This window comes from Artibeus jamaicensis, unplaced genomic scaffold (assembly GCF_021234435.1).
Source record: "Artibeus jamaicensis isolate MK-2021 breed Jamaican fruit bat unplaced genomic scaffold, CSHL_Jam_final contig_354, whole genome shotgun sequence".
In the NCBI taxonomy this organism is placed as follows: domain Eukaryota; kingdom Metazoa; phylum Chordata; class Mammalia; order Chiroptera; family Phyllostomidae; genus Artibeus; species Artibeus jamaicensis.
This window is the reverse complement of record NW_026521803.1, coordinates 30,237,307-30,263,697: the sequence shown is the minus strand read 5'-3', so window position 1 is coordinate 30,263,697 and position 26,391 is coordinate 30,237,307. Positions and strand designations below refer to the sequence as shown.

The 26,391-nt window shown below is 45.3% G+C and overlaps 2 protein-coding genes across 17 annotated transcripts in view; both read left to right on the top strand.

Annotated features, from left to right (window-relative positions):
* Positions 1 to 30: 30 nt before the first annotated feature.
* MBD1 (methyl-CpG binding domain protein 1) lies at positions 31 to 10,687 on the top strand. Of its 15 annotated transcripts, none has more exons than XM_037165026.2 (17): positions 31 to 199; positions 1,554 to 1,688; positions 4,119 to 4,233; positions 4,332 to 4,552; positions 4,640 to 4,722; positions 4,877 to 4,917; positions 5,293 to 5,439; positions 5,534 to 5,662; positions 5,839 to 5,913; positions 6,043 to 6,162; positions 6,246 to 6,314; positions 6,909 to 7,076; positions 7,419 to 7,718; positions 7,857 to 7,946; positions 8,258 to 8,386; positions 8,472 to 8,533; positions 9,637 to 10,687. In XM_037165026.2, exons 2-17 carry the CDS (start codon positions 1,579 to 1,581, stop codon positions 9,674 to 9,676), a joined length of 1,899 nt encoding a protein of 632 aa, XP_037020921.2. In that variant the 5' UTR covers positions 31 to 199; positions 1,554 to 1,578; the 3' UTR covers positions 9,677 to 10,687. The 15 variants fall into 15 exon arrangements, with proteins under 15 accessions (XP_037020921.2, XP_037020910.2, XP_037020929.2 ...); XM_037165021.2 differs by having other exon boundaries at positions 32 to 199; positions 6,912 to 7,076; positions 7,812 to 7,946; XM_037165020.2 differs by having other exon boundaries at positions 32 to 199; positions 7,812 to 7,946.
* A 1,721-nt stretch (positions 10,688 to 12,408) lies between these two features.
* The window catches only part of CFAP53 (cilia and flagella associated protein 53), a 30,709-nt gene continuing 16,726 nt past the window's right edge, over positions 12,409 to 26,391 (top strand). For both annotated transcript variants that reach the window (XM_037165040.2, XM_037165041.2), the window contains exons 1-3: positions 12,409 to 14,414; positions 19,579 to 19,808; positions 20,275 to 20,448. In XM_037165040.2, the coding sequence (XP_037020935.2) occupies positions 14,346 to 14,414; positions 19,579 to 19,808; positions 20,275 to 20,448 (473 nt within the window). In that variant the 5' untranslated portion in view covers positions 12,409 to 14,345. The remainder of the gene's footprint in view (positions 14,415 to 19,578; positions 19,809 to 20,274; positions 20,449 to 26,391) is intronic.

The window sequence follows — 26,391 nt, the reverse complement described above, 5'->3', positions numbered from 1 at the left end:
CTCTGTAGGAGCGGAACCCTGGGGGCGGGCCCCGGATTTCCGGTTACGGGTGCAACGAACGGCCGCGGCGGCGACAGCTACAGCTTGAGCGGCTGCAGAGGAGGAAGAAGAGCAGGGCAAGGCGGGAGTCACAGGCGGGACCCTCGTCATGGGTCCGCGAACCTAGAGCTACGAAAGCTACCGGCCCGGTGCCGAGCTGGTGAGACAGTCGTGGGGGTGGAAGTGGAGATCGCTTAGGCGGAGGAAAGGGAAGAAGTGAGGCTCAGAACGCAGACGGAGAGGGCCCTCAGGCCGACGAGTGGGAGGAATGGCGGCGTCGGAATACTGAACGGGAGGAATGGGGAGATTTAGGCGGAGGACGGAGGGGACTAGGGCTCCGAACGCTGACAGTGGAAATGTCGGGATCCTGGGAGAGAACTTAGAGGAATGAGGGAGGATCCAAATGCTGAGGGGAGACATCGGGGCCTCTCAGGTTAAGGAGAGACAAACGGGTGTTCAGAACTTGAGGGGGATAAATGAGGGCCTCTCAGGCAGATGACGGAAAGAAGTGGGGGCGTTGGGATGCTGAAAGGGAGGGACGGGGCCTCTTAGGGGGGACGAGGAGAAATAGGGTGACGAAAACACTGACAGGGATGGCATGGTTCTGGTACAAGAACGGAGAGAAATGCGGGGTTTAGAATGTCGAGAGAAGAAATCAGGGCCTTCGGACTGACGAGAAGAATGGAGGATGAGGATGCTGAGAGGAAGGAGTTAAAAGAACTTTTTAGTTGCAGAGGAGAGGAATAGGAAGGTTCTGGGTCTGAGATTGCGGGAGGAATTATGGCTCAGAACACTGACGGAGGAAATAAGGCGGGAGGATTTCAGGCAGAGGAACAGAGGGAATGAGGGGCTGTTCAGGTCGGGCATGTACCGGAGGCGTGGACTCGGGTAGAGAGCACAGAGGAAATTGAGGCAGCGCTGTGGGAGCAGGATAAGAGGGTGTCATACAGGGAAGGAATGGGAGCGTTGAAAGACTGAAAGAAACTGGGGACTCCTGAGTCAAGAAAGGGAGTCAGTGGGCACCAGAACACTGACATACGGTGCTTGGACCTCAGTCTGAGGATGAGAGGAACGGGGGCCTCCTGAGCTGAGGGTGGGGAGTGCGGAGGTCTCAGGGTGACAAAGGAGAAGAATAGGGGGCCAGTGAGTCAAAGACAGAGAATATTTTCTGGGCCAAGGACAGGGAGAAATAAAGAGGAAGAATGAAAGGCTCCTAGGTTGGCAGTAGGGAGAAATGATGGGCTTTCGGGCCGAGGCTGGGGAGGAATAGGGGATCCAGACACTCAGAGTGAGGAAGGAGGACCCTTGGGTTGAGGGAATTTAAAGCTCCTGGGCTCAGGTCAGGGAAGAACTGAGGAGAGTGGGGGTTTTTCTTCCTTATATTGGCCAGTTACCTGTATCGGGCCTCAGGTCTTGGACAAGTATGAATAGATACCAGTGGTTTGTGTGGCCTGGGGCACAACATGTCAGCTCCTACAGCCTCAGTTTCTCTCATTTTCCCCTCTGTGTTGCAGGCTGCTGCTCCTTCCCTTGTCCCCCATGGCTGAGGAGTGGCTGGACTGCCCAGCCCTGGGCCCAGGCTGGAAGCGCCGTGAGGTTTTTCGCAAGTCAGGTGCCACCTGTGGACGTTCAGACACCTATTACCAGAGGTACTGGTTGGGTTGTGGACAGAGTCATGCTGGGCTGAGCCTGGTTAGGCAGAGTGAAATCGAGGTGTGTGTTTAAATTTATGGCCAAACTAAAATTAGGCATATATATTTGATCCTCATTATTTGCAGAGTCCATATTTGCAAATTCGCCTATTCACTAAAATGTGTTTGTGTCCCTAAAGTTATTGCTCAGCTGTGCTTTCGTGATCATTTGTGGACATGCACAGAACAGCAAAAAATTTAAGTCGCCTGATGTACATGTCCCCAGGTGTAGAACAAGGCCTTCTGATTTCAGCACTTGAACTGTAAACAAGACCTTTTCCGGTGTACTTAGCGTAGTGTTTTTCAAATTCTTGTGCTGTTTGCAGTAGCCCCCAAGCTTTGTGGTGAAGTGCTATCTAGTGTTGTAAGTGCAAGAAATCTATGACGTGCTTGTAGGAGAAAATAATGTTAAATAAGATTTGTTCAGGTGTGAGTTGCAGTGCTGTTGGCTGTGCATTCAATATCAATGAATCGAAAGTGTGGTACATCTAGAAAAAGAAGAGGAAATTTACCAATTTGCACGAGGATACTTTAGAAAATGCTAAAGTAGCATGCGATGAAGCTAAAGAAAAGGTGGAAAATACGGAAAGTCCTAAAATACCATATATAGTGAAGATGGACTCCAAAGCTTCTGGCTTTACATTATTCAAAGACCTTTACACTTAAGGATTTAAGATATTTTAAGGTATATTAGTAATGTACTACTTATTAATTTTTTTACATTCTTTCTGAACTTTGTCTAACTTGTTTTCCTGAAAGAATATAGTAAAATTACAAATGTAATTATATTATTCATATTTAGTTGTACATTTATTCGCATACTTATAATGTATAAAACCGGCCAGTGTGGCTCAGTTGGTTAGGGCGCCTTCCTGTAAACTGAAAGGCTGTGGATTCAGTCCCAAGTCAGGACACTTACCTGGGTTGTGAGTTCATTCCCTGGTCTGGTTGGGGTGCATACAGGGGGCAGCCAGTCGATGTTTCTCACATCAGTGTTTCTTTCTCCCTCTCCCCCCTTCCTTCCCTATCTTTCTAAAAGTAATGGGAAAAAAATGTCCTCAGGTGAGAAAAAAACTTTCAACATTTACAAATGTAAGTGCAGTTATCAAGAACTATAAAGGATTAGAGATTTTGCCGTAACTAGGTGAAGATAACAAGTGAGTATGTCACTGTTCAGTGAATGCTGGTAGGAGACACGAGATTCCTGGGTCAGAGATGAAAGAGTTTATTACTCATAGCAACAGCAGTATCCAGGATGACGTCCTTTTTGTGCTCGTTCCCTGAATATGGGTTCCCACAGGGTCACATGACAAGAGGGCTAACTAGCACCTGCATATGCACTGGGTTATGTTGTAGGAAAGGAACCCTGAGTTCCCCCCCTTTTTTATGTTAAATTTATTAGGATGACATTGGTTCATATGGCCATATAGGTTTCAAGTGTACCCTTCTATGACACATGATCCACATACTGCATTGTGTGCCTACCACCCAAAGTCAAGTCATCTTCTGTCCTGTGTATTTGGCATCCAGTCTTTTTTTTTTTTTTTTTTAATTTATTTATCTTTAGAGGGGAAGGAGAGGGGGAGAGAAACATCAATGTATGGTTGCCTCTAGTGCATCCCCTGCTGGGAACTGGCCTGCAGGGAACTGGCTTGCAACCCAGGAATGTGCCCTGACTGGGAATTGAACCGGGATCTTCTGGTTCGCAGACCTGCGTTCAATCCACTGAGCTGCACTAGCCAGGTGGCATCCAGTCTTTTACAGTGTTTAGGACAGTAGGGTGTCTGCCCTTTTCTCTAAAAGGAAATCCTTTGTCTTATCTTCCAAGGTTTTGATGTACAAACATCCTTGAAAAGATAGTTAATTGCAAAGGACAGTTCATGCCTTCTTTTAGATACCTGTTGAGTATTGTGTCCTAATATCAATTGCTTAAATACTTATTTTTTATGTAGTATTTATTTGTTTATACATCTGTTTGTGTATTTACATGTGCATTTTATGTGTATCTTTTTAAGCATGTTTTTGTGTAAGTTTTCTTATTTGTGTATTTAGTATGTAATGCTAATACATTTATGTGTTTAGTGTGTTTCTGTTTCTATTTGTGTTTATTTCACTTACATAGAATACCATTAGTAGTATATATTATAAATATAGACACTTATTTGCATTTACATTACTTACTAGTGTTTGTATACCTGTTGGTATTTATATACCTTTAATATTCTTCTTATTCAGGGTTAGTTGGGGTAGGGCCTGGTCAGGCGGGTCCCAGGCTACCTTTTATATCCTGCCAGCCCTGCAGACCTGTTTACCTCCTGGTGGGAAGGTTGTCTGGGAGCAGCAATAGTGTCTCCACCTGCCTACCAACTCTTCCTGGCCCACTCCCAGCCCCACAGGAGACAGGATCCGAAGCAAGGTTGAACTGACCCGATACCTGGGCCCTGCATGTGATCTCACCCTCTTCGACTTCAAGCAAGGCATCCTGTGCTATCCAGCCCCCAAGGTACTGCACAGTGTGGGGTACCCAGATGCACGAGTGGCTGAGCCACCTAATACCCACCCACTGACCTACATTCTTCCTCCCTTTGCTCTCATCTCTAGGCCCATTCTGAGGCTGTCCCTAGCAAGAAGCGGAAGAAGCCTTCAAAGCCTTCGAAGCCTTCGAAGCCTTCGAAGCCTTCAAAGCCTTCAAAGCCTTCGAAGCCAGTTAAACCTGGGAAATGTCAGGTTGGACCCCAGAGAGTTGAGGTCAGAAAGGAGGCTCCAAGGGATGAGACCAAGGCTGATGCTAACACAGCCCCAGCTTCGCTTCCTGCGCCTGGGTGAGTTTTGGCCTAAAGTGAACCAACTGGGAGATGGTTGTGGTTGGCAGTGCACTCAGGGCCCCACACTTATGTCTCCTATTCCAGGTATTGTGAGAACTGTGGAATCAGCTTCTCAGGGGATGGTACTCGAAGGCAGCGGCTCAAGACATTGTGCAAGGACTGCCGAGGTGAGTGGCCCTTAGGATTCTGGGAAATAGGAGCTGGACCGGGTCCAGTGTTGGGCTGGAGGTTGAATGGTGGGTGTCGAGGCGGAGGCATTGGATAAGGCCATGTATCTGATGCTCCCTTTCCACTTCTCTTGTCATATCTCCTTTCCCTCAGCTCAGAGAATTGCTTTCAACCGGGAGCAGAGGATGTTTAAGGTAAGCACAGTCTGTCTCCTCACAAATATATGGTGGGAGCAAGATGTGATGGAAGCTGGCGGAGTGTCTGAAGGAGTGGTGATGGATCCAGAGGGTGTTAGAGTTATTTTGTAGGGAGCTAGCTACAGTCAGCAGGCTGCAATGGGAGGTAAGGGGTGGCAGTAGACACAGTGACGAGGTTAATGGGAACAGTAGACATTGTGGGGGCCTTAGTGATGGTGGCTAATTAATAATTATCAGATACAGTAATGAGTCAAATAGGGGACTAGCAGACTTGGCGATGGGAACTAATTAGGGTCAGCAGACACTTGAGGGGCAGTGCTCCTGGAGTCATTCTGCTTGGGCATGTGACCTTGCCCCACCCATTCCTGGCAGCGTGTGGGCTGCGGAGAGTGTTCAGCCTGCCGGGTAACTGAGGACTGCGGGGCCTGCTCCACCTGCCTTCTGCAGCTGCCCCATGATGTGGCCTCGGGGCTGTTTTGCAAGTGTGAGCAGAGACGATGCCTGCGGATTGTGGAAAAGGTGAGTAGGGCAGATGGGATGGACCCAAGGCTAACCCTACCCCCTGGCCCTCGTAGCCCTGGCCCTGTGCATCATGCCTCTGGCCCCCCCACAGAGCCGAGGGTGTGGAGTATGCCGGGGCTGTCAAACCCGAGAGGACTGTGGCCATTGCCGAGTCTGCCTTCGCCCTCCCCGCCCTGGTCTCAGGCGCCAGTGGAGGTGCGTCCAGCGGCGCTGCCTACGAGTGAGTCAGGCTGGAGGGGCCGGTGCTGGTGGGGCCAGGGCTGGGGCAGAGCTCATTCTTCTATTAAACTTGCTGCTGCTGCTGCTTTTAAACTGGCCTTGCCCACCTCATGTCTTCTTTTCTCCTTCACCCCACTCTCACCTCCCTGGCTCCACCTACCTGCTCCTGTCTGCCAGCATCTTGCCCACCGCCTGCGTCGCCACCATCAGCGATGTCAACGACGCCCTCCCCTAGCTGTGGCTCCCCCTGCTGTGAGTGCCTTATCCCACACTCTGCCTGTCTGTCCCATGCATGCTTTCTGCATTCCTGGGTGGGGAGGGTCCTGTGTCTGCCTGGTGCTACCAAGCTTAAACTAAAGTACCTTTTTGGCTTTCTCATAGGGTAAGAAACGTAGCCGTCGCAGGGGAGGCTGCGACTCCAAGATGACTGCCCGGCGGCGCCCCCGAACCCAGCCACTGCCTCCGCTTCCCCCATCTCAGCCTCCAGAGTCCCCAGAGCTGGTGAGGCCCTGGAGGGCAGGGGGAAGGCACGACCCTAATCTTACCCAGTACCTACCCTGACCCCACCCCATTTGCCTCTGCAGCGCCCCAGAGCCCTGGGCCCCTCGCCACCTGCCGAGTTCATCTATTACTGTGTAGACGAGGACGAGCTAGTGAGTGGCCCCATCTTATCTGGACAAGCCTAGACTCTCCCAGGGCCCTCAGTTAAGCCCAAAGAAGCACATGCTGCACTGGGCCTAATAGGGGAATAGCAAGGCATAGCAATGGGCACTAGTATGGGATGAGCAGACAGTGGGCGAGGGACTAATATGGGACCAACAAATGCACTGATCATACCTAATGTCAGATGAAGCAACATTCTGGTGGGGCTACAAGAGGAAAAGCTGACACAGTGACCAGAGTTCACATAGGACGAGTAGATGTAGCAGGTATGGTGATAGGAGCTAATAGAGAGTCAGCAAACTCCTTCTGGAGGTGGGAAGGTCAAAGATACTGCCTTGGTAGCTAGTGGGGGCTAGCAGATAGAGTGATAGGTACTGTGTTGGAGCAGCCACTGTGCTAATGGCACGAGAGCTACCTGGTATAAGATAGTGCCTAATGCAGGGCTAACAAGACACTGAACTGTGACTGAGGGGAGTCAGGCTAAGACTACAACCAGTTCCTTCCCATGGGGCTAGTGGAGAAGCAACAGGAACAGTGCTGTAATTGTCCTAGTGACAGTACCCCTGTACTCCCTTGTCTCCCAGCAGCCTTACACAAACCGCCGGCAGAACCGAAAGTGTGGGGCCTGTGCAGCCTGCCTGCGGCGGATGGACTGTGGCCACTGTGACTTCTGCTGTGACAAGCCCAAATTTGGTGGCAGCAACCAGAAACGCCAGAAGTGTCGTTGGCGCCAGTGCCTGCAGTTTGCCATGGTAGGTGGGGCAGGAAGGGTCAGATGGGCAAGATAGGTTGGACCAGGTCCCCCAAGTCCCTGGGAGTGATAGACCTGGTATGTAGGTGAGTGAGGCCAGAGGGGTCCTGCAGCCTCAGAGGAGTGCATGGGGCAATGGGTTTGGTCAGGGATTAGCAGATTTTGTGCCAGAGTAAATGAGAAATCTGGGTGGTGTTGGCATTGGTAGCAGGAGACTAGGAGGCTCAGTGATGAAGGGTTCATATGTAAGCAGATTTTGTGCCATTACTACTGGGGGGGATCAGCAGGTATGTTGGTCAGGTCATTGCATCAGGTGGCTATAACACCCCACCTTTTCTCACAGAAGCGCCTGCTGCCAAGTGTCTGGGCAGAGTCCGAGGATGGGGCAGGTTCACCCCCACCTTACCCTCGTCGAAAGAGGCCTGGATCTACTCGACGGCCCCATCTGGGCCATACCCTGAAGCATCCCTTGGGTACTCCCATAGCCCGACGAGAACATGCCCAAACTCCAATGAAGCAGGAGGCAGGCAGTGGTTTTGTGTTGCCCCCACCTGGCACTGACCTTGTGTTCTTACGAGAGGGTGCAACTAGTCCTGTACAGGTGCCTGGCCCTACTCCAGCTTCTACACAACCCCGCTTGCAGGTGAGGGCTCCACCTTATCCTGCCCTTCCCAGCCCTGTCCAGCCTTGTTCCAGGAAGCTGGGACCAAGTCTGCTGCCATCCTCCTTCACACAGGAGGCCCAGAGCCCTGGCCTGAGTTGGGTTGTGGCCTTACCCCAGGTGAAGCAAGAGAAGGCGGATGCCCACGAAGACTGGACACCGGGTACAGCCATCCTGACTCCTGTATTGCTGCCTGGCTGCCCCAGCAAGGTGGGGGTCAGTGATGGGTGATCTGTGAGCAGAGTGATGGTGAGCCATAATGATGGTTCTTTGTGCAGAGCAATAGGTGTGCTGATTGCAGCTTCTTTGCCAAATTACCCTGCCTTCCCCAGGCAACTAGCTTTGCCTGCTTTGCTGCCTAGCTAACAGAAAAATGGAAATCTGTGAGGAATGGGATGGTTTTTCTGCTGAAGTGTGATAGAAGTGGGATTTATCAGCACAGTGACAGGTTGGCCTATAGAGACTCTTTTTCTCAGGCCAACCTGCCTTTCTGACTGTTGCTCATTTCCCACCTCTCCCAGGCAGTAGACCAAGGCCTGCCACGTGTGAAGCAAGAGCCACCTGACCCTGAGGAGGACAAGGAGAAGAGCAAGGATGACTCAGCCTCTGATTCAGCCCCAGAGGAGGCAGGAGGGGCTGGCACGCCAGTGGTCAGTGCTGGGGGACACTGCACCCTGCCCTGACCCAGCTTAACCTCGCCAGCCATGTTGACCCATGATGTTAATTCTTCCCCAGATCACGGAGATTTTCAGCCTGGGTGGAACCCGCCTCCGGGATACAGCAGTCTGGTTACCAAGGTGTGCCCCGCATAGTGAGGGGTGGGGATGGGGTGGGTACCGGTCAGGTGCGGGCCTTCAGTTTTGAAAGTACAGCCAATATTTTGCCATGTGCAGTGGGAGGTAACGGCCCCATGCCACTGCACAGAGCATGATCAGTGAGGAGGTATCTAGGAGCAAACCTAGACCCTTAGAGATTTCCAGAGGTCCAGGTCAGGGCTCACTTGGGGGCAGGGAGTAGGGTGTCAGCTAGGAGGACTTGGTGTCCTGTGATGAGATTAGAAGGAAAAAAAGGCAGGAAAGCCTGGTTCCTAAGAAAAACAAGCAGGTGTCAGACTTTAAATTTTTTTTCATAGAATCATCATTTGGGGTCTTCAATGCCTTTAATGTCTCCTAGAGATGACCAGGTGGGCTGGGCTGTGGTAAGTGGGCAGGAGATCTGGCTCCACATGCTACTGTGTGATCTTGAACTAGTTCTGCACCTCCTGGAGCATCCTCTGTGGAGGGGGTTAGGCCGTTTTTCTTGAGTTTTTCCTGGGCCTGTTGAGGTTATTAACAGTTTCAGCTGCTGTGCAGAAATGTCCCTACAGGCCTGGCAAGAGGACAAAAGATAGGCGCCTTTAAGGACTGGGGTAGTGGGTGAGGGCAGGGGAATGCTGCTTCCTGCAGAATGTTAACAGGCTCTGCACAGAGCCCTAGACACAGGCAACATAAACAATTGGCCTCAGCACCTGGATTCCTTTGTTCTATAAACTAGTTTCTATAGGCTAGAAACCCCTCTGTCTGCACTTGGGCAATTACAGAGCTACTGATTTAGTCCCTGCTGCATACACTGCAGTGTGGGAGATATAGCAGTGAATACAGTGATGGTGGGAGGCTTATCCTTTAGGATTCCTGCCTTCAGGGAGCTTACAATCTAACTGGGAAACAGTTTCCCTGTGCATTACATATAATGGAGAAGGTAATGATATTCTACGTCGTTAGTAGTGGAAGATTTTAGAGAGGAGAGAAGGAATAATTAAGGGGAAGTGGACAGCCAACACATACAGAAAAAGATTTTGTGATGCTCCGTTTTGTGCCTAGCAAACCTCATTCAACATACAGACCTGCTCCCTCTTCTCTAGGTCCAAGGGCCTTAAAAAACCTGGAACTAGAAAGCAGTAGACTGGAGGCTTCCGCAGACTGTAGGATTCAAGGTGACATTTACAGACCGGCTTTATGAGAGACAACACTGATCCATCTACTCAGAGGCTGGACCATAGAACGATTGCCAGGGCTTGTGTAGAAGTCAGTAGGAACTGGAAAAACCCACCACCAAACCAGAGGAGCAGGCCTGTTCAGTCCTTTGAGCTTATAGAGGAAGCAAGCAAGAAAGGAGGAGAGAGTAGAAAGTTGGTTGGTGTATCTGCTCCAATTGGTGCAAATCCCAGAAGCCCGAGAGTGATAAGTTTGGATATTAGGGGTGGAGGAGCTGGGGTTGGGGTCGGGGGATAGAATTAGAGCCACCGTAAAACAACCTAAACAAGCCATCTTCGTAAATAATATTAAGTGGCTTCTGGGTGAGACCTGGCAGTGTCTCTAAATATTTCCTCAGGGAAACAGCATTTGAAAATGTAATGTGAATAAATAAGGAAAGGAACTGCAATTTGGTGAGTTCTTCCTTATGGACCCAGTTTATTTCTCAGAACGGTCTTTTTAGGAAGACAATGATTTTGCCCATTTTTGCAGATGGAAAAACAGACTCAGAAATTAAATAACTTGTCCAATGTCAGACAGTTAGTATTGATAGAGCCTAGAATCAAACCAGGTTGTAAAATCCCTGTTCTTTAAACCACTAACCTGTAAACTGTAATCCCAAGTTCAATGATGTAATAGTATAGTAACAGAAGTTTCCAGCGACTCTGAAAACAAGGATGAATTTGAGCATTATAACAAATCCCTTACACTGCTGTCTGGCGTGGTTTAGGGAGTGCGGAGGCTGTGTGGATGTGGTCACCTTGTCAGAGCACCTGTGCACACAGGGACTGCGTTCTTTCCAGGCCTCTGGTGTTGCGTAGGGTTCCTCAAACCCTGAAGAGCACCCTTCCCCACTGGTTGCTGCCCATTTGGTTTGTTTCCTTTACTCCTGCTCCTCAGCCAAAGTAGTCTTTTGAAGTAAAGCTCCAGCCTGGCTCATCTTTCTTGACTACTTGCATCCCCTGCCCCTTGACATTTGTGCTTGGTTTCTGTTCTCAGCTGCTCTGCTAGGAGCCTGAGTCCCCTGTCAAAGGCCAGTGTTGGCTTAGCCCTGCCTCACTTTCCAGTACTTTGCATAATGCTAAACATGATTAGACATGTGGTTCATTACCTACCAGCTTTATAGGGCTGGGACTGAGTGTGTGCCCCCTTAAATTTTGTATCTATGTCCCTCCCCTGCCTTATTCCAGTTCCAGCCCTGCAGCTTTAGATAATTCACATGTATATTAACCATTCCCCTACCTTAACTCATGAGTCCTCTGGCCCTTCCTTTGCCTGTTCTTACCTACTTCAGCCAGAGCCCACTGGATAATTTTCTGCTATTTTGCTCTTCCCAGGATCCAGCCACCCAGCCCTAGTATTCTGGTAATTTTGGCAATGATGTCCTAAGTGAAATTATTTGATTGGTATTCTGACTGATGAGATAAGAGTCTGGTTACCATGTGTATCAGGGTACAATTAGAAAAGCAGCACCACTAATATAAAGATTTTATATATATGTATGTATGTATATTTATATATATGTATATATGTATATTGTTCTACGGGATTTATTATAGGGATTTCACCATATGCAATTGTGGGAGCTGGTTAAACAGTCTCTGTAAGGCTTTCGTCTTCGCATCTAATGTTGGAGCTTGAAGTGTGTAGGGCAGGCAGTTGGGATGGGAACATGGATATAAAGTGTGGGAGACGGAGGACACATTGGCACCCACAAGCAGAAGCTGGACACCCCTCAGATGGCCTGGAACCCCTGTCACTGTCTCACCACCTCCAACTTCGATGATGTGGGTGTCCACAAGTGGAAGAAGCTGGTGCCTTTCACCAGAGTTAAATATGCATCTGGCCTAAGAATTTGAGAACCTGAAGGAAGATCCTGGGGAAGGTGGGGCAGCTGCAGACCCATACCTCTAAGGTGAGCCAGCAGATAGATGACAACGTGTGAACTGCAGCAGTGCCTGGTGTCCCCACTCCACACTTCAAAGTATAAAAACAGCATTCTACTGCTTCACTTCTGCCCTCCAGTTAGCATGTAAAATGTTTCTTGTGGCTCATCCTAACTGGAAGCATACAGGGAAGGGAGTTCTGGGAAAATAGGACTAGTCAAGGTGACACATCACAAAGCCACCCTGCGTGAATCAGCTCCCAAAGGGTCTCACTACTCACCTGAGGATAACTTGATAAAGCTACAGTGGAAAGTGGAAGACCATGGATTTCATGGTGACCCCAGCAAGTGCAGAAATTCTGTTGAGCCCACCCATTAAAAACACAGGTCTCAGCTTTCTGTCATGCAAATACTGAAAATGGGCCTGTTGTAGGCTCTAAACTTAATACTGGGGTTCAGGAATGAGAAAGATACAGTCCATGCAATTTTATTGAATACATCAATATGTATTAGAAATGGTGAATGGATTTCCAACTTTAATGGAATTTAATGGTGAAAATACAGAATTCAGGAAACAATCAGGACAGCCCTTGTGTGAACCTTGTTGGGGCATAATAGGAATTGGAAATCATAGTTTCTGTCTCTAAACTGTTTAATTTTAAAATTATTTTAAAATGATTTTTATTGTCCCATTTACTGATTCATACATTTAGTGTTTCTTTTGGGAAATGTCTTGATGACGTTAACAGTGTTGACTGCCTCTGAAAAAGTGGAGTAGTGGGTGGCAAGATAAAGGTCAGGTTGTCCAAGGACTTTGGGCAAATCATTTCTTTTAGGCCTCCGTGGGGTTTTGGCTGAAGGCCAAGGCTTACCTTTCCAAGTGAGAAGCCTGGCCCCTCCACTCTCTGAAGAAGCCCACCAGGTGCATGGGAACCACAGTCTCACCTGGGCTTAGGAAACACTGCCCTCCATCCCTGGCCTGGGCGGTCCAGGGCGGTGGCCTCAGCCAAGCCTAAGAGAAATCGACTCCCTTCATTTAAACAGTGGTGAAACCAAGCAAAACCGAACCGGAATTAAATTGTGGGGCTTGCCCAGGGTGAGGATGCAGCACAACAAGCTCTGGGCCAACGCTGGGGATGTAAGGGCACCCAGGTGTCTTCCAGGGGCAGCTTCCACTGTCGCCAAAACTCATTTTGACAGGACCCTCTGGGTTGCACAAGCTCAGGGGTGCCCTGTAGGTGTCCCTGAATCTCAGTGACTTTTCTCAAACACCAGTGCCTCACTGAGCACGTTTTCATTACCTCCCTTCCTGGAGTGTGTTGGGTGGTTCCACCCAGACCAGCTGGTGGGCCGGGCACCTGTAGGACTTCAAGGAACCGGCTGGCCCTCAGGATTCCATCCAGGGAGAACCAAGATGACCATCTAATTTCTTTGTTTCAGGCTATGTAAACTTAGCAGTAAATAAAAATGAGCATTTTACTGAACTGCAATTGGAAGAAGCAGCATTATAGGAGAAAAAAAACAAAATTATTTAAAAGATTATTAAAGGAGAAGAAACTTTGTGGCTGAAAAGCTGAACCAGCATTTCAGGAAATTAAATCTAGAAATGTACCATGTTAAAAATCTGAAGTGGGTGGGTTACAAATGTAACCACTAATATACAGTAAATCGCAACCTTAACATGGTGTGCACAGTAGTTGTACTTCAGTGGTTACACGCAGTGACTGACTAGGTACTGCTTTTTTCTGTGCTCTGTACTTGCCCCCACTTAAGAGAGTGGCAAAGTGTGATTATTGGCTTCAAGGTATCAACTGCTGTTGACTGGAATTATAGCAGTGGTCTCCACCTGTGCTGAGGGCCCCTCTAGGTTCCGTGTCTGGGACCCGGATTCTCAGGGCCTGTTTATCTGCATTTCTGATCCATGTGTCCTCACCTAGGTCCACTGTGGTCCTTGACTGGACTGCTAGTTTCTGCTGTGCCCAGCCATTGGTATCCTTACGCTGCCAGCTGTCCCATTTGTCTGCCCTCCCCACCGTAGAGTGTCCCAAGTCTAAGCCCTGGTTTCTACCCAGTGCAATATGATTTTATTAATAAGAGATTTATCATTACTGGTGGGGGAGGCTGACAAGGCAGTTAGGTTCTTAGCATTGTCTTAGCTGTAAAATGATAGTGACCTGCTTTTCCATTAACCTATATTTGTGAGTCTCAAACATTTCGTGTGAAAATGCCTTGCAAATTACTCTAAAGAACTAAAAAACATGGAAGATGGTTTTGTGATGGTTTACATTACCAAGATTAACCCAGACATGGTCACAAAATTTAATAACCTTTTCACAAAATGCCCTTTAAACTGATTTCAGGACTTAAGTAGCAAAGTCAAATGGAATGTTACTAGATCTTCAACTTCACTTCGGGTAAAGGAGGCTTTTTTCTGCCTTTCTGATGAACCTTAGAGGAAGAGGGCGAGGTCGTCGGGAGGCTTGAGCGAGGGCTGAGGGAAAAGCGGACTCGGCCTCCCTGAGTCCCAGAGGAAGTTGCAAGTGCCGCGTTCATGGTCGCCATAGCGACGGAACCAACTTCCGCTCCACCCACTACTTCCCCCCTCGAGGCGCACCATGACAACCAGACTCCTGCGTTGCGGAAGCTAGGACTTAGGTTACTACGGTTAGGGAACCGTGGCAGATATCACCGCCACTCTGAAGGCGCTCGAGAATGTACAGCCAGCGGTTTGGTATCATACAGCGGGAGATTAAGGGCCCCACTCCCAAAGCGGTGATTGTGGTAAGCACGAAACGTGGGGTGGGGGGTAGGGACCTCCGCAGGACCATGCCACTTTCTGCATCCTCCTGCACTCCGGGCCCAGTCGAGTGAACCTGACCTCCAGCAGGGGCTCTCTCAAGGGTAGCATGTGCCTGATGCAATGGAGATGAGTTATGAAAGGAAGGATAAGGTCGCTTCCATACTCTGTCTTTCCCCACCCCTCTCAGCCTCCTTCTCCCCTGTGTCAGTTATAATATTTAGATTCTGTGTTTGGAGAGGAACTCCTTGGGATCTTGAGGGTTTTCAGTCTCCAAGACACCCGAAGGCAGTCATCCCTTGCGACGTGGTGTGTATGTTACCAGAAGGGATGCTGGGCCAGGCGGCAGGAAATCAGATCTGGGTTGGTGGTGATTCATCTGTACAATCTTGGGTTGGTCTTGCAGCCCTAGGAAAACCATCTGTGGGAAGGGTGTTGGCCTTTGAAGGGTTCTGAGTGGTTATTATGGTGCCCTTCCTGTATGAACTCAACTGTAACAGAAGTGTCCCCGCAGGCCTGAATGGCATTAGGACTGTTTGTTGTCTGGAAGGCTGGGGTGGTCACAGGCAGCTAGAGGAATGCTGCCTGTTGCAGAATTTGATGGATCCTGCACAGAACCCCAGGCACTTGGTCCGTGCACCTGTATTTCAACAGGCTAGAAAAGTTCCACGTGTAATTAGGCAACTGTAAGGGTATTATTGCCTATTCCTGTTGTGTGCAGCACCAGTGGGAGATACAGGTGTGAATACAATGGCTGTGGGACATTTACCCTTCAATAGAAGTATGTTCCCTGCCTTCAAGTCGCTTATTATCTAACTGCAGAAACAACTTGCTCATGAATAAAACCACTAAAAGTTCACAGTAGGTAATGATTGACATGCTATAGTCTGTGATGGCACTTTATGGAAGAAAGATCAGGATAATGAAGGATATAGTTTTATGTTCCATGGTGCACATAGCAATTCTCAGCCAATTTATTTAATTATTAAAAAGGTTTTACTTATTTATTTTTAGAGGAGAAGGGAGGGAGAAAAACATCAAGTAGCTGCCTCTCGCATGTGCCCTACTGGGGACTGAACACACACGACCCAGGCACGTGCCTTGACTGGGAATCCAACCAGGGACCTTCACTTTGCAGAATGACACCCAACCAACTGAGCCACACTGGTCAGGGCAATTCTCAGTCAATTTAAAGACCTGCTCCCTTTCCTCTAGGTCCAAGAACTGTAGGATTAGGTCTAGAAATCAGGGAACTGGAGTTTTCTACAGACTGTAGGATTCAAGGTAATGATTACAGACAGGTCTCATGAGGGACAGAAATTTATCTACTTTGGGTTCATATCCGAACACAGAGCTCAGGGCTGGTGCCGTCCATTGCTTGTGTTGGAAACTAGTAAGGATTTCTGTTCCACCAGATTACGACCAAACCAGAGAAGCAGGCCTGTTTAATGCTTTAAGCTTAGAGAAAAATAAAAAAGAGGTTGGCGTCAGTGCGTCTCAGATGTCAGAGTGTGGTACATGTAGATGTTAGAGTGGAGGAGTGGTACTGGGAGAAGAATAGGAGCCACCAGACCTGAGACTCGGGTGCCAAACAACTCCTCCAGGAAACAGCCATAAAAGATGTGATGTCTGGAGTCATAGAGAAGTGAGATGAGCCACAGTTTGGTGAGTGCCTCCTAGGTACCCAGTTATTCACTTCTCAAAGTAGTTTTTTAGGAGAACATTTATTTTGGCCCAGAATCAAACCTGGGATATAAAACATTGTTCTTTAAGACATTAAATTGTAAATCATAATGCTAGAAACTATAATGTGAGCTGTTACAGTAACAAAAACCTGCAGTGACCTTGGAAATACAAGGTAGTTATATAATTCTTTGCTTTCTTGCCTTTAGCATGGTGTAGAGTCCCATGTCCATACATGGCTTTTGAGCACTTGAAATATGCCTAGAGTCACATGTTGAAGTGATCATATTTTGGATATGCTGGTTAAATAAAATATATTGTTAAAATTTCCCCTGTTTCTTTTCACTTTTTATTTTAACTTTATTGGTTTTTTAAAATATTTTATTTATTTATTTTTAGAGGGGAAAGGGAAGGAGAAAGAGTGGGAGAGAAACATCAATGTGTGGTTGCCTCCAATGTGTCCTCCAATGGGGACCCGGCCTGCAATCCAGGCATGTGCCCCAACTGGGAACCGAACCAGCGACCCCTTGCTTCACAGGCTTGCGCTCAATCCATTGAGCTACACCAGCCAGGGCTTAACTTTATTGTTTAATTATGGTTTACATTCAATGTTATTTTTTGTATTAGTTTCAGGTGTTTTTTTACTTTTTAAAATGCAGCTACAAGAAAATGTGAAATTACAGATGTCTCACATTGTATTTCCATTAAACAGTGCTGGTTTTGACTTATGACTGTGCATGGATTGGCACCTTCTTGTTAGAGAGCTCCAGACCGCACCTCATTCACCCAGAGGCTGGTCCTTCCCGACCACAGGCCCCTGTGCGCCCCGAGCTGAAAGAGCTTCCTGATCTCCGGCCACTGCTCAGGCTGTTTCTCACCACCACCCTGTAACCCCATTCTTCTCTTTAGTTAAAATGTACCTCAGAGCCTGGTTTTTAGAAAAAAATATTTTATGTATTCATTTCTCGAAAGAGGGGAAGGGGGGAATAAAGAGAGGGAGAGAAACATCAGTGTGTGAGAGAAACACTGAACAGATGCCTCTTGCACACCCCCAACCAGGGACCTGGCCTGCAACCTGACTGGGAATTGAATTGGTGACATTTCAGTTCACAGGCTGGCACTCAACCCACTGAGCCACACCAGCCAGGGCAGAGCCTGGTTCTTGACCTGGTGACTCAAAACCATTGATTTCTAATGACATTGGTGCTCAGTTCCTGTTCTGAGTCTGCAAGTCTACTGGGAGCCTGAGTTCCTGTGTGTATCCCACCCAAGGTGCAGTCTCGACCCTGCTCTGATTTGGTGTCACTGAACCTGCATTTGTAAAACGTACTGCCCTGACTGGTGTGGCTCAGTGTTTGGGCATCATCCCACAAACCAAAAGTTTGCTGGTTCGATTTGTGGTCAGAGCACATGCCTGGGTTGCAGGTTCAGCCCCTGGTTGGGGTGCATATGAAAGGCAGCTGAATGATGTTTCTCTCTGGTGAAAATTTCTCACCCTCTCTCCCTTCCCCTCTCTGAAAATAAATAAAATCTTTAACAAGTGTTATGCCTGTTAGATAACAGTAATTTTTTAACTGGCTCCAGACTCTAAATAACCCTGAAATGGATTAGCTCCTTCCCATGACATAACCCCAAATGTCATCTTCTGTCTTCAACACACCTCTGCCTTGCCTTGTCCTTTCCACTAAATCTAGGTATCTACACGTGTACCCTGACCCTGAATCTCTTCATCAAGCTGTCTCCAGATGTTGATTTTCTTTCCCCAGGAGACCCCCTTACCAACACCCAATCCCATATTTTGGTAATTCTGACAGTGAGGTTCTCCTAAGTGTGAGTGATCAGATTGACTCTCTGCCATGAGTGAAGAGCTCTGTGACTGTGAATCAGCACCTCAGAGCTTCACCACTCACAGAAGGCTGACTTGATTAGCCTGGCTGGAAAGGCAAAGCTCAAGGCCATGGATGTAATGGTGGCTCTAGGAGGAGCAGAGATTGCATCGAGCCCACCCAGAAATACTGTCTTTCCTTCCTGTCATTCAGACTGAGAACCTGATAGTGGTAGGTATCATGTTCAATGCTAGGAATACAGCAATGAAAAAGATAGAGTCCATGTGATTTTATTAAATGTATCACTATATATTCAAAATGGTGTATGCATTTCCAACTTTTGAGTGGATATTTGTAAAAAATGAACATATTTATAGAACTTCAAGTTACCCAAAATGTCAGGGACATAGCCTGTGCATTAAACTTCTGGGCACCACAGAAATAGAAATGAAGTTCTACTACCAGCTTTGCTTTTCTTTTTTACTTTTCTTTCTTCCCTTTCTCCTTCCCTTGCTTCCTCCTCACAACTCGTTTGGTACACAACCTACATACAGTTGACCCTTGAACAACACAGGTTTGAATTGCATGGGTCCTCTCATACATAGATTTTTTTCAATAAATACTCATACTATTTTTGATTCAGTTGGGAGTCAAGGGATATACAGGGCCAACTGTATGCATTAAGCTACATTATTTTATATAGGGGACTAGCATTCATGGATTTTGGTATTAGGAAGGTGGGCCCTGGAACCAATTCCCTGTGGATACTGAAAATTTTAAATTTGGGGAAGTCAAGTTCTATGTGGATTTTTGACTATGTGGGGGGGGTGCCCCTAACCCCTATATTGTTCAAGGGCCAACTGTACTTAGTAGCCTCTTTTAATTGAAAGTGTTTTGATGGTGGTAACTACGTTGTCTGCCCTTGAAAATCAGTGGGATACTGAATGGCAAGATCAAGGTGAGGAATTGGAAAACCTCTAATTCTTGTTCTATTCAGGTCTGTTCCAGTTATTTGAAGCACCTTGGGCAAATCATTTAATGCCTATAGTTTGGCCAAATAATCTGTAGACTCCCATTCAAATATTTTACTTTATAATCCCATGAACTTTTACTCAGAACATGAGAAATATTTCAGACTGATTTCACAGCCTTTTAGATATAGACTCAAAGAATCAAGCAGGTTACACCTGAGGCACTTAAACTTTGCAGTTGTAACAGGGTGTATTAGTTTATTTTTTCTTTTTTATCACATTTTTGCCATTGGCATTTAGCCCCTTTATAACCCCATCCCCTGTATTAGTTTTATATACCAAGTTCTATTTAGTATGAATATTGATGGAGGTCATGATTAATTGAAAAGATGCTATTGGCCCTTCCTCGTGTGGCTCATTGGATTGATTGACACCCAGTGAACTGAAAAGCTGCCAGTTCAATTCCCAGTCAGGGCACATGCCTGGGTTGCAGGCCAGGTCCCCAGCTGGGGGCATGCGAGAGGCAACCAATTGATGTATCTCACTCACTGATACTGCTTTGCCTTTCTCCTTCTCTTCCCCTCTCTCTAAAAGTTAATAAATAAAATCTTTTAAAAATATTCTTGATTTTGGATCTATCAAAAGTGATAGTTGTTATTTGTTTTCAGAGAGCCAAGCCTCCCCAAGGCCAAAGGGTTGAGCAACATCTTGAAAGAATCCGACGCAACTATCAGAAACATCAGGCTGTTTTGGATTCCATTAAGTCAATAGAGCGGGATCGCTTGAGAGTTGACTGGCACCAGCACAGTGACCGCAAATTTGTGAAGAGTCTTGTGAAAGCCAGAGTCAAGGATGCCGCACAAGGGTTTATCATCAACACCGAAGAAAGACGAAATAAGTAAGGCTTACAAACCTGATGGCCAAGACTTTGAAATAGCCCTAAAACCACAGCTTGAGATCAACCAATCAAAAAAATTTAAGTGAATTCTACAGTGAGGATCATGGCCAAGATCTTCATATTCCTGCCAAATCAATAATTATATTTTCACTTGTAATACCTACATCATTATAATAGCAAAAGAATAACCGCTTTATATTTAATTCACATCTGCTCATTATTTCTTTTGTTGAAGATGCACAGTACGTATCTCATCTGTGTGGGGTCAGGTAAAACACAGCACAGATCAGTCTGTTCATTGCTCTGAATGGCAGCCGATTTTCTTTTATGGAAGATTGCATTGGTCTTTTTCTTCTTCCAAAACTTATAAACATGAACTTCTGAAATCAAATTTAACATAATAAAAATTAGTAAAATGGTACATGTGGCATCACAGTTTTTTTGTTTGTTTGTCATTTTGTTTCAGGCTCCGTGAGCTTTTAGCATCTGAAGAAAATAAGTATTTTGCTGAAATACGATTGAAAGAAGAAACAATTGAGGAGAGAAAAGATAGAATGAGAGAGAAAATCAAATTATTAAAGGAGAAGAAAGAAAAAGAGAGACAGGATTTTGTGGCTGAAAAGCTAGACCAGCAATTCAGGTATTGATGTCAGAGAAACACGCACACAGAATCTGGGGACTGAAAAGGATATGGGAGCCCTGGCTGGTGTGGCTCAGTGGATTGAGCACCGGCATGCAAACCAAAAGGTGGCAAGTTCAATTCCCAGTCAGGGCACATGCCTGAGTTGCGGGCCAGCTTTCCAACTGGGGGCATGTGAGAGGCAGCCACACATTGATCTTTTTCTCCCTCTCTTCTTCTCTTCCCCTCTGTCTAAAAATAAAATAAAATCTTTAAAAAAGAAAAAGGATTTGGCCAGGGTGGTTCAGTTGGTTGGAATGTCATCCTGTAGACCAAAAGGTTGTGGGTTTGATCCCTAGTCAGGGCACATACCCAGGTTGCAGATTCGACGGTCCCGGGTTGGGGTGCGTACAGGAGTGCAACCAATCAATGTTTCTGTGTCATATGGATATCTCTGTCTGTCTCTCTCCCTTCCTCTCTAACGTGATGAAAAAAGTTTTCAGATAAAGATAAAAAATAATAATAAATAAAAATAAAAAGATTTAGGAGTGCTAATTTACAGTAAAGTGTAGCCTTAACAGGGTATAGCCGGTGGTTGTGTTTTTAAATCTTGGGAATTATATATGTATCATTGTACAATGCAGCACTGAGGGGTTTTGTTTCATTTTGTCTTAAGAACACTTAAGATTTACTCTCAACAAATTTCAACTATATGATACGGTGTTATTGCTTACAGTTACCACACAGCACAGTAGATTCCCCAGAACCTACTCATCTTCTGACTCAAAGTTTGTGCTCTGTGACCAACTTCTCCCCTTGCCCCCTCCCCCGTCCCTGGGGAACACGCACGCTGCACTCTGCTTCTACGTGTTCAACTCTTTGTTTTGGGTTTTTAGACTCCGCGTGGAAGCAAGACCATATGCTCTTTGTCTTTCCCCGTCTGGTTTGTTTCATTTAGTGTAATGTCCTCCAAGCTCATTCATGCAGGTGCCATGTTGAAAAAAGTGGGAGGGGTGGGCACCTTGTTTCCTTCCTGACTTTGGAGGAAAGGCCTTCAGCTTCCCACAGTTGAATGTAATGGTCACCGAGGACCTGTCACACGTGGCCTTATTGGGTTGAGCTGCATTGCGTCTCTACCTAATATGTTGAAAGTGTTTTTTATCATGGATTTGTCAAATGCTTTTTCTACACCTATTGAGATTATCATATAATTTTTACCCTTCCTTCTGTTAAGATGGTTATCACATGCATTGATTTGCATATGTTTAATCATTCTTGCATCCCAGAAATAAATCCCTCTTGACCATAGTATATGATCTTTTAATGTGCTCTTCAATTCAGCTTGCTAGTATTTATTGCATCCGTGTTCATCAGGGATATTGGCCTGCAATTTTCTTTTCTTGTAGTATCCATGTCTCCAGCTTTGGTGCCAAGGTAGTGCTGGCCTTGTAAATGAGTTTGGAAGTGTTCTCTCTTATTTTGTTTCTTGGAAGTGTTTGCAAAGGATTGGTATTATTATTGAGCAGCTTAACAAAAAAGGAGTGTCACTTAGGCTGTCAGGGCACCGAGTATGAGTGTAGCAGGTGTACATGGTATTACTCTAGGTCAGGAACAGAGTGGTCCAAGATAAAGGAAAATGTAAACTCTGAGTTTACAGGAGAAAACAAAAGGAATATAAGAGGTCATCCTTTTAAGATATTTTATTTATTTATTTTTAGACAGAGGGGAAGGGAGGAAGAAAGGGAGAGAAACATTAATGTGTGGTTACCTCTTGTGCATCCCCACCTAGGGACCTGGCCCAAAACCCCAGGCGTGTGCACCTGACTAGGAATCACACTGGCGACCCTTTGATTCACAGGCTGGTGCTCAGCCCACTGAATTGCACCAGCCAGGGCTATAAGAGTTCATTTTTCACGGCACATGAAATTTGAATAGGTGAGAAATCTGAAGGTCAACAGATGTGAGAAAGAAACAAAACCAAGCGTGTGGAGGGATCAAGACTTACGGTTCAGAGATAAAGCTTTTCCCATCTCCTCTCTCTCTGCCGTGAAGTTGCTCCTAATTACGTAGACTGCCCTAAATCCTCCTAGTAGAGACCCAAGAGGGGATATTGCAGTGAGTAGTGCATGCAAATTGCAGGTTCAGCTGCTAACAAGGTAAATTAGATGGCTAAAACTAGAGGGAATGGGAAGTTTCAGGGCTTGGGGAACTGCTAACGAAGGCCAGGGAAGAAAACCAGAGTGGAGCAGTAATGCCTACGACCAGAAAGCCTTGCTACTCCACATCTTGCAGATGGGTAATTTAAGTTCCGAAGATATGAATTTTACTAGGTTTCCAACCTTGTAGTAACGAAACCAGGATTAGACTTGGATTTTCTGGCCTTTCTGAAGTTTGGCCTCGCCTCCTGTCCTTGGTAGGGCTCGGACACTCCCTCCTGGCTGCTGGAGAAGATGCTGTGAGGGACAAAGGGGACACTAGCAAACGAATTGCAATGGGCCATTCTTTATTTCCCTAGTGGCTGGTGATGTTGAACAACTGTTCGTGTGCTTATTTGCCATCTGTATGTCATCCTCTTTGGTGAAGTGTCTCTTTATGTCTTTTGCCCATTCTCTAGTTGGATTAGCTAATTAAGTTTGGAGAGTTCTTTATGTATTCTGGATATGAGACCTTTGTGTGGGATATGTGGTTTAGAAATATATTTTTCTAATCTGTAGCTTGTTTTTTTAATTCTCTTAATAGGGTGTTTCACAGAGAAAAACATTTTAAGTTTGATGAAATCCACTTTATCAATATTTCTTTTATGTACCATGCTTTTGGTACACTGTGATTTTCTTTTTTAATGTCCTATATTTATACATAATTAGTGATTGGATCAACCACAGACTAAGGTAGACAGTTTTTGGCTTTGTTTTGTTTTGGGATTTTTTTTGTTAAACAAATACCCTGAGATGAATGGTCAGAACTCTTGAGGGTAGTCTCGTCTTTTTTAATGACTGGCAGAGGTGATATAATGAAGAACCAAAGAACCTAAACTCTAGGGCCAGCCTGCCAGGTTTTCTCTCCCATGCTTATCACATACGAAATGGATGAACTTACCTATGATGCTTAATTGCTCTGTGCCTCCTTTTACTTATCCGTAAACTGGGGGTGATATAATGATGAAAATGAACTTACAATAATGTTCACTGCAACACTGGCTCTTAACGAAGGTTATGAGAGTCCATATGTGTAAAGTGCTTAGGACAATGCCTGGCAAATAAAAACTCAGTAACTTGCCAATAATGTTACTGCCGCAGGTCATGTGGTTTAGGAAGACACAGGCTCCTTGAGTTTTGATTGCTCCAACTCTGAAATGGGGAGAGTACTTGCTGCTGTGTCTAAGTTATAACGTACTCACGAGGATAAAGGAAGATTTTACATGTGAAAGTATCACGTAAAGCACTCAAAAACAAAAAGTTGTCCTCTTTATCAATAATATTTGATGCAGGGAGATAGCTATTCTACCTATCAAATGTTATTGATAAACAGAGAGCATCCCTCAAGGGTTCCTAAGGTTAAGTGAATAGGTGAATCAGTAGAATGTTGGCAGAAAATGCTCGATGTTTATTTTTATCTTTTTTTAATTTTAATTTTTTGCATATATTTAATAACTTGTGTTATAGTAACAACTGCATACAGTTTATAAATAATAATCATATTCATGGGTACTTAGAAATTTTTTTACTGAAAGGGGTACATAATCAAAAAAGTTTGAAAAGCTGTTGATCTGAAGACATAGTTGATATGGGCACCTTTATATAGTGTTATTTCAGGCTTTTTCAGCAGCAGGCATCAACTGCTTAGTGTTTTTGTCGTCTGATTTTATAGTAAGGAAGGGAATGATCTTAAGGAAATCATCAGAGATAAGCAGAAAGAGGTACATTTAAGAATATTCTCTGTACCCTGGCTGCTATAGCTCAGTGGATTGAGCATGGGCTGCAAACCAAAGGGTTGCCAGTTCAATTCCCAGTCAGGGTACATGCCTGGGTTGCGGGCCAGGTCCCCAGTTGGGACCATTTGAGAGGCAACCACACAGTGATGTTTCTCTCCCTCTCTTTCTCCCTCCCTTTCCCCCTCTCTATAAATAAATAAAATTTAAAAAAAGTATGTTATTACAATGTTATAATAGAAGTCAGAAGTAACCTATATGACCCTGGCTGGGTAGGTCAGTTGGTTAGAACATCATCCCAATATGCCAAGGTTGCAGGTTCAATCCCTGGTCAGGACCGATACAAGAATCAACCAATGAATGCATAAATAAGTGGAAGAACAAATCAATATTTTTCTATCTCTCTAAAACCAATAAATAAATTTAAAAAAGGAAGTAACCTATGTGTTCATCAAAAAAGATGTATCAGTAAAGCATGATATGTTCATAGGTTCCAGTCTATATTACACAGCTTAGTAAACTAGTAAGTTTTTGAAGTCAGGAATTATATTTAAGAATATCTCCTGAGAAAACATTTTTTAGTACCTTCTTTTTTTTCTTTATTGTTTATACTTTTACAGTTGTTCCCACTGTTTTCCCCTTTGCCCACCTCCACCTAGCCCACACCTGCTGAGGAAACAGTTTTATTTCCTTAGGATTTTGTTTATTTATTTTTAAAGGGGAAGAGAAGGAGAAAGAGAGGAAGAGAAACATCAGTGTGAGAGAGAAACGTCAATTGGTTGCTTCTCATATGCGCCCCAACCAGGGGCTGAACCAGCAACCCAGGCATGTGCCCTGACTGGGAATGGAACCCGCAGCCTTTTGCTTTGTGAGATGATGTCCAAGCAACTGAGCCCATCAGTCAGGGAGGAAACATTTCTAATATAATATTAGGTAGAAAAATTGAGATACAAGGAGATATTGGTATAGATGTACAATTATACAGAACAACCCCAGTTCTACTAAAAACGCACACATACAAGATTGGAAAGAACTACTAATACTCTTAATAGCAGTTATTTCTTGGTAGTGGAATTAAGTCTTTTTAGTGTCTTCATACTTTTTATGTTTATGTTTTTCAGTTTTTCTGTAATGAACATGTATTAGTTTTGTATTTAGGAAGAAGGAGATTATTCTCCTTAAAAGCACAAATATAATAGGCCGTACTCGTTATTCTTAGGTCTTAGATTTTTATTATTTATTTATTTTACATTTTTTAAATTTTTCAACTACAGTTTACATTTAATATTATTTTGTGTTAGTTTTGGATGCACAGCATGGTGGTTAGATAATCGTGTACTTTACAAAGTGTCTCCCTCAAGTTTCCAGTACCCACCTGGCACCATACATAGTTACTGCAGTATTATTAACTTTATTCCCTGTGCTGTACTTTGTATCCCCATGACTGTTTTGTAACTACCAGTGTTTACTTCTTCATCTCTTCAACTTTTTCACCCAGTCCCCTAAGTCCCCTCCCCTCTGGCAACCATCAATCTGTTTTCTGTGTCTATAAACCTCTGTCAATTGTGTTTGTTTGTTTCTTTATATTCCACATATAAGTGAAATCATATGGTATTTGTCTTTCTCTGACTTATTTCACTGAACATAATACCTTTGCGACCATCTATGCTGTCACAAATGTTAAGATTCTGATAGAATGTTTAGACTCTGATAGAATTCTGGTAGAATTTTACCGATGAATTTCAGACAAAGGAATTAATTTTTCAATGTTCAAGTGTTTTGTTTTGTTTGATAACCTAGTGTTTTCAGCTTCTGTTATCTCTTGAGCCTTAGGTAACCGGTAGTGATCATTAATGTTCCTAAAAGTCTTGACCATATATCAGTTAAACCAACAATTATTTATTGGGCATTGGGTAGGTAATATGGGGTATATATTCCTGAAATATAGTCCTTAGTCTCAGCACTCAAGCGAATCCAGTTTATGTAGGGAAATGAGATAAGTCCTCATCAAATGGTGAACAGTATTCAACAGTATT

Coding starts and splice junctions, on each gene's coding strand:
- MBD1 (XM_037165015.2), top strand. CDS start 1,579: ATGGCTGAGGAGTGGCTGGACTGCCCAGCCCTGGGCCCAGGCTGGAAG. Junction 1,689..4,118: donor TCAGACACCTATTACCAGAG/GTACTGGTTGGG, acceptor GCCCACTCCCAG/CCCCACAGGAGACAGGATCC. Junction 7,077..7,418: donor AGTGCCTGCAGTTTGCCATG/GTAGGTGGGGCA, acceptor CTTTTCTCACAG/AAGCGCCTGCTGCCAAGTGT.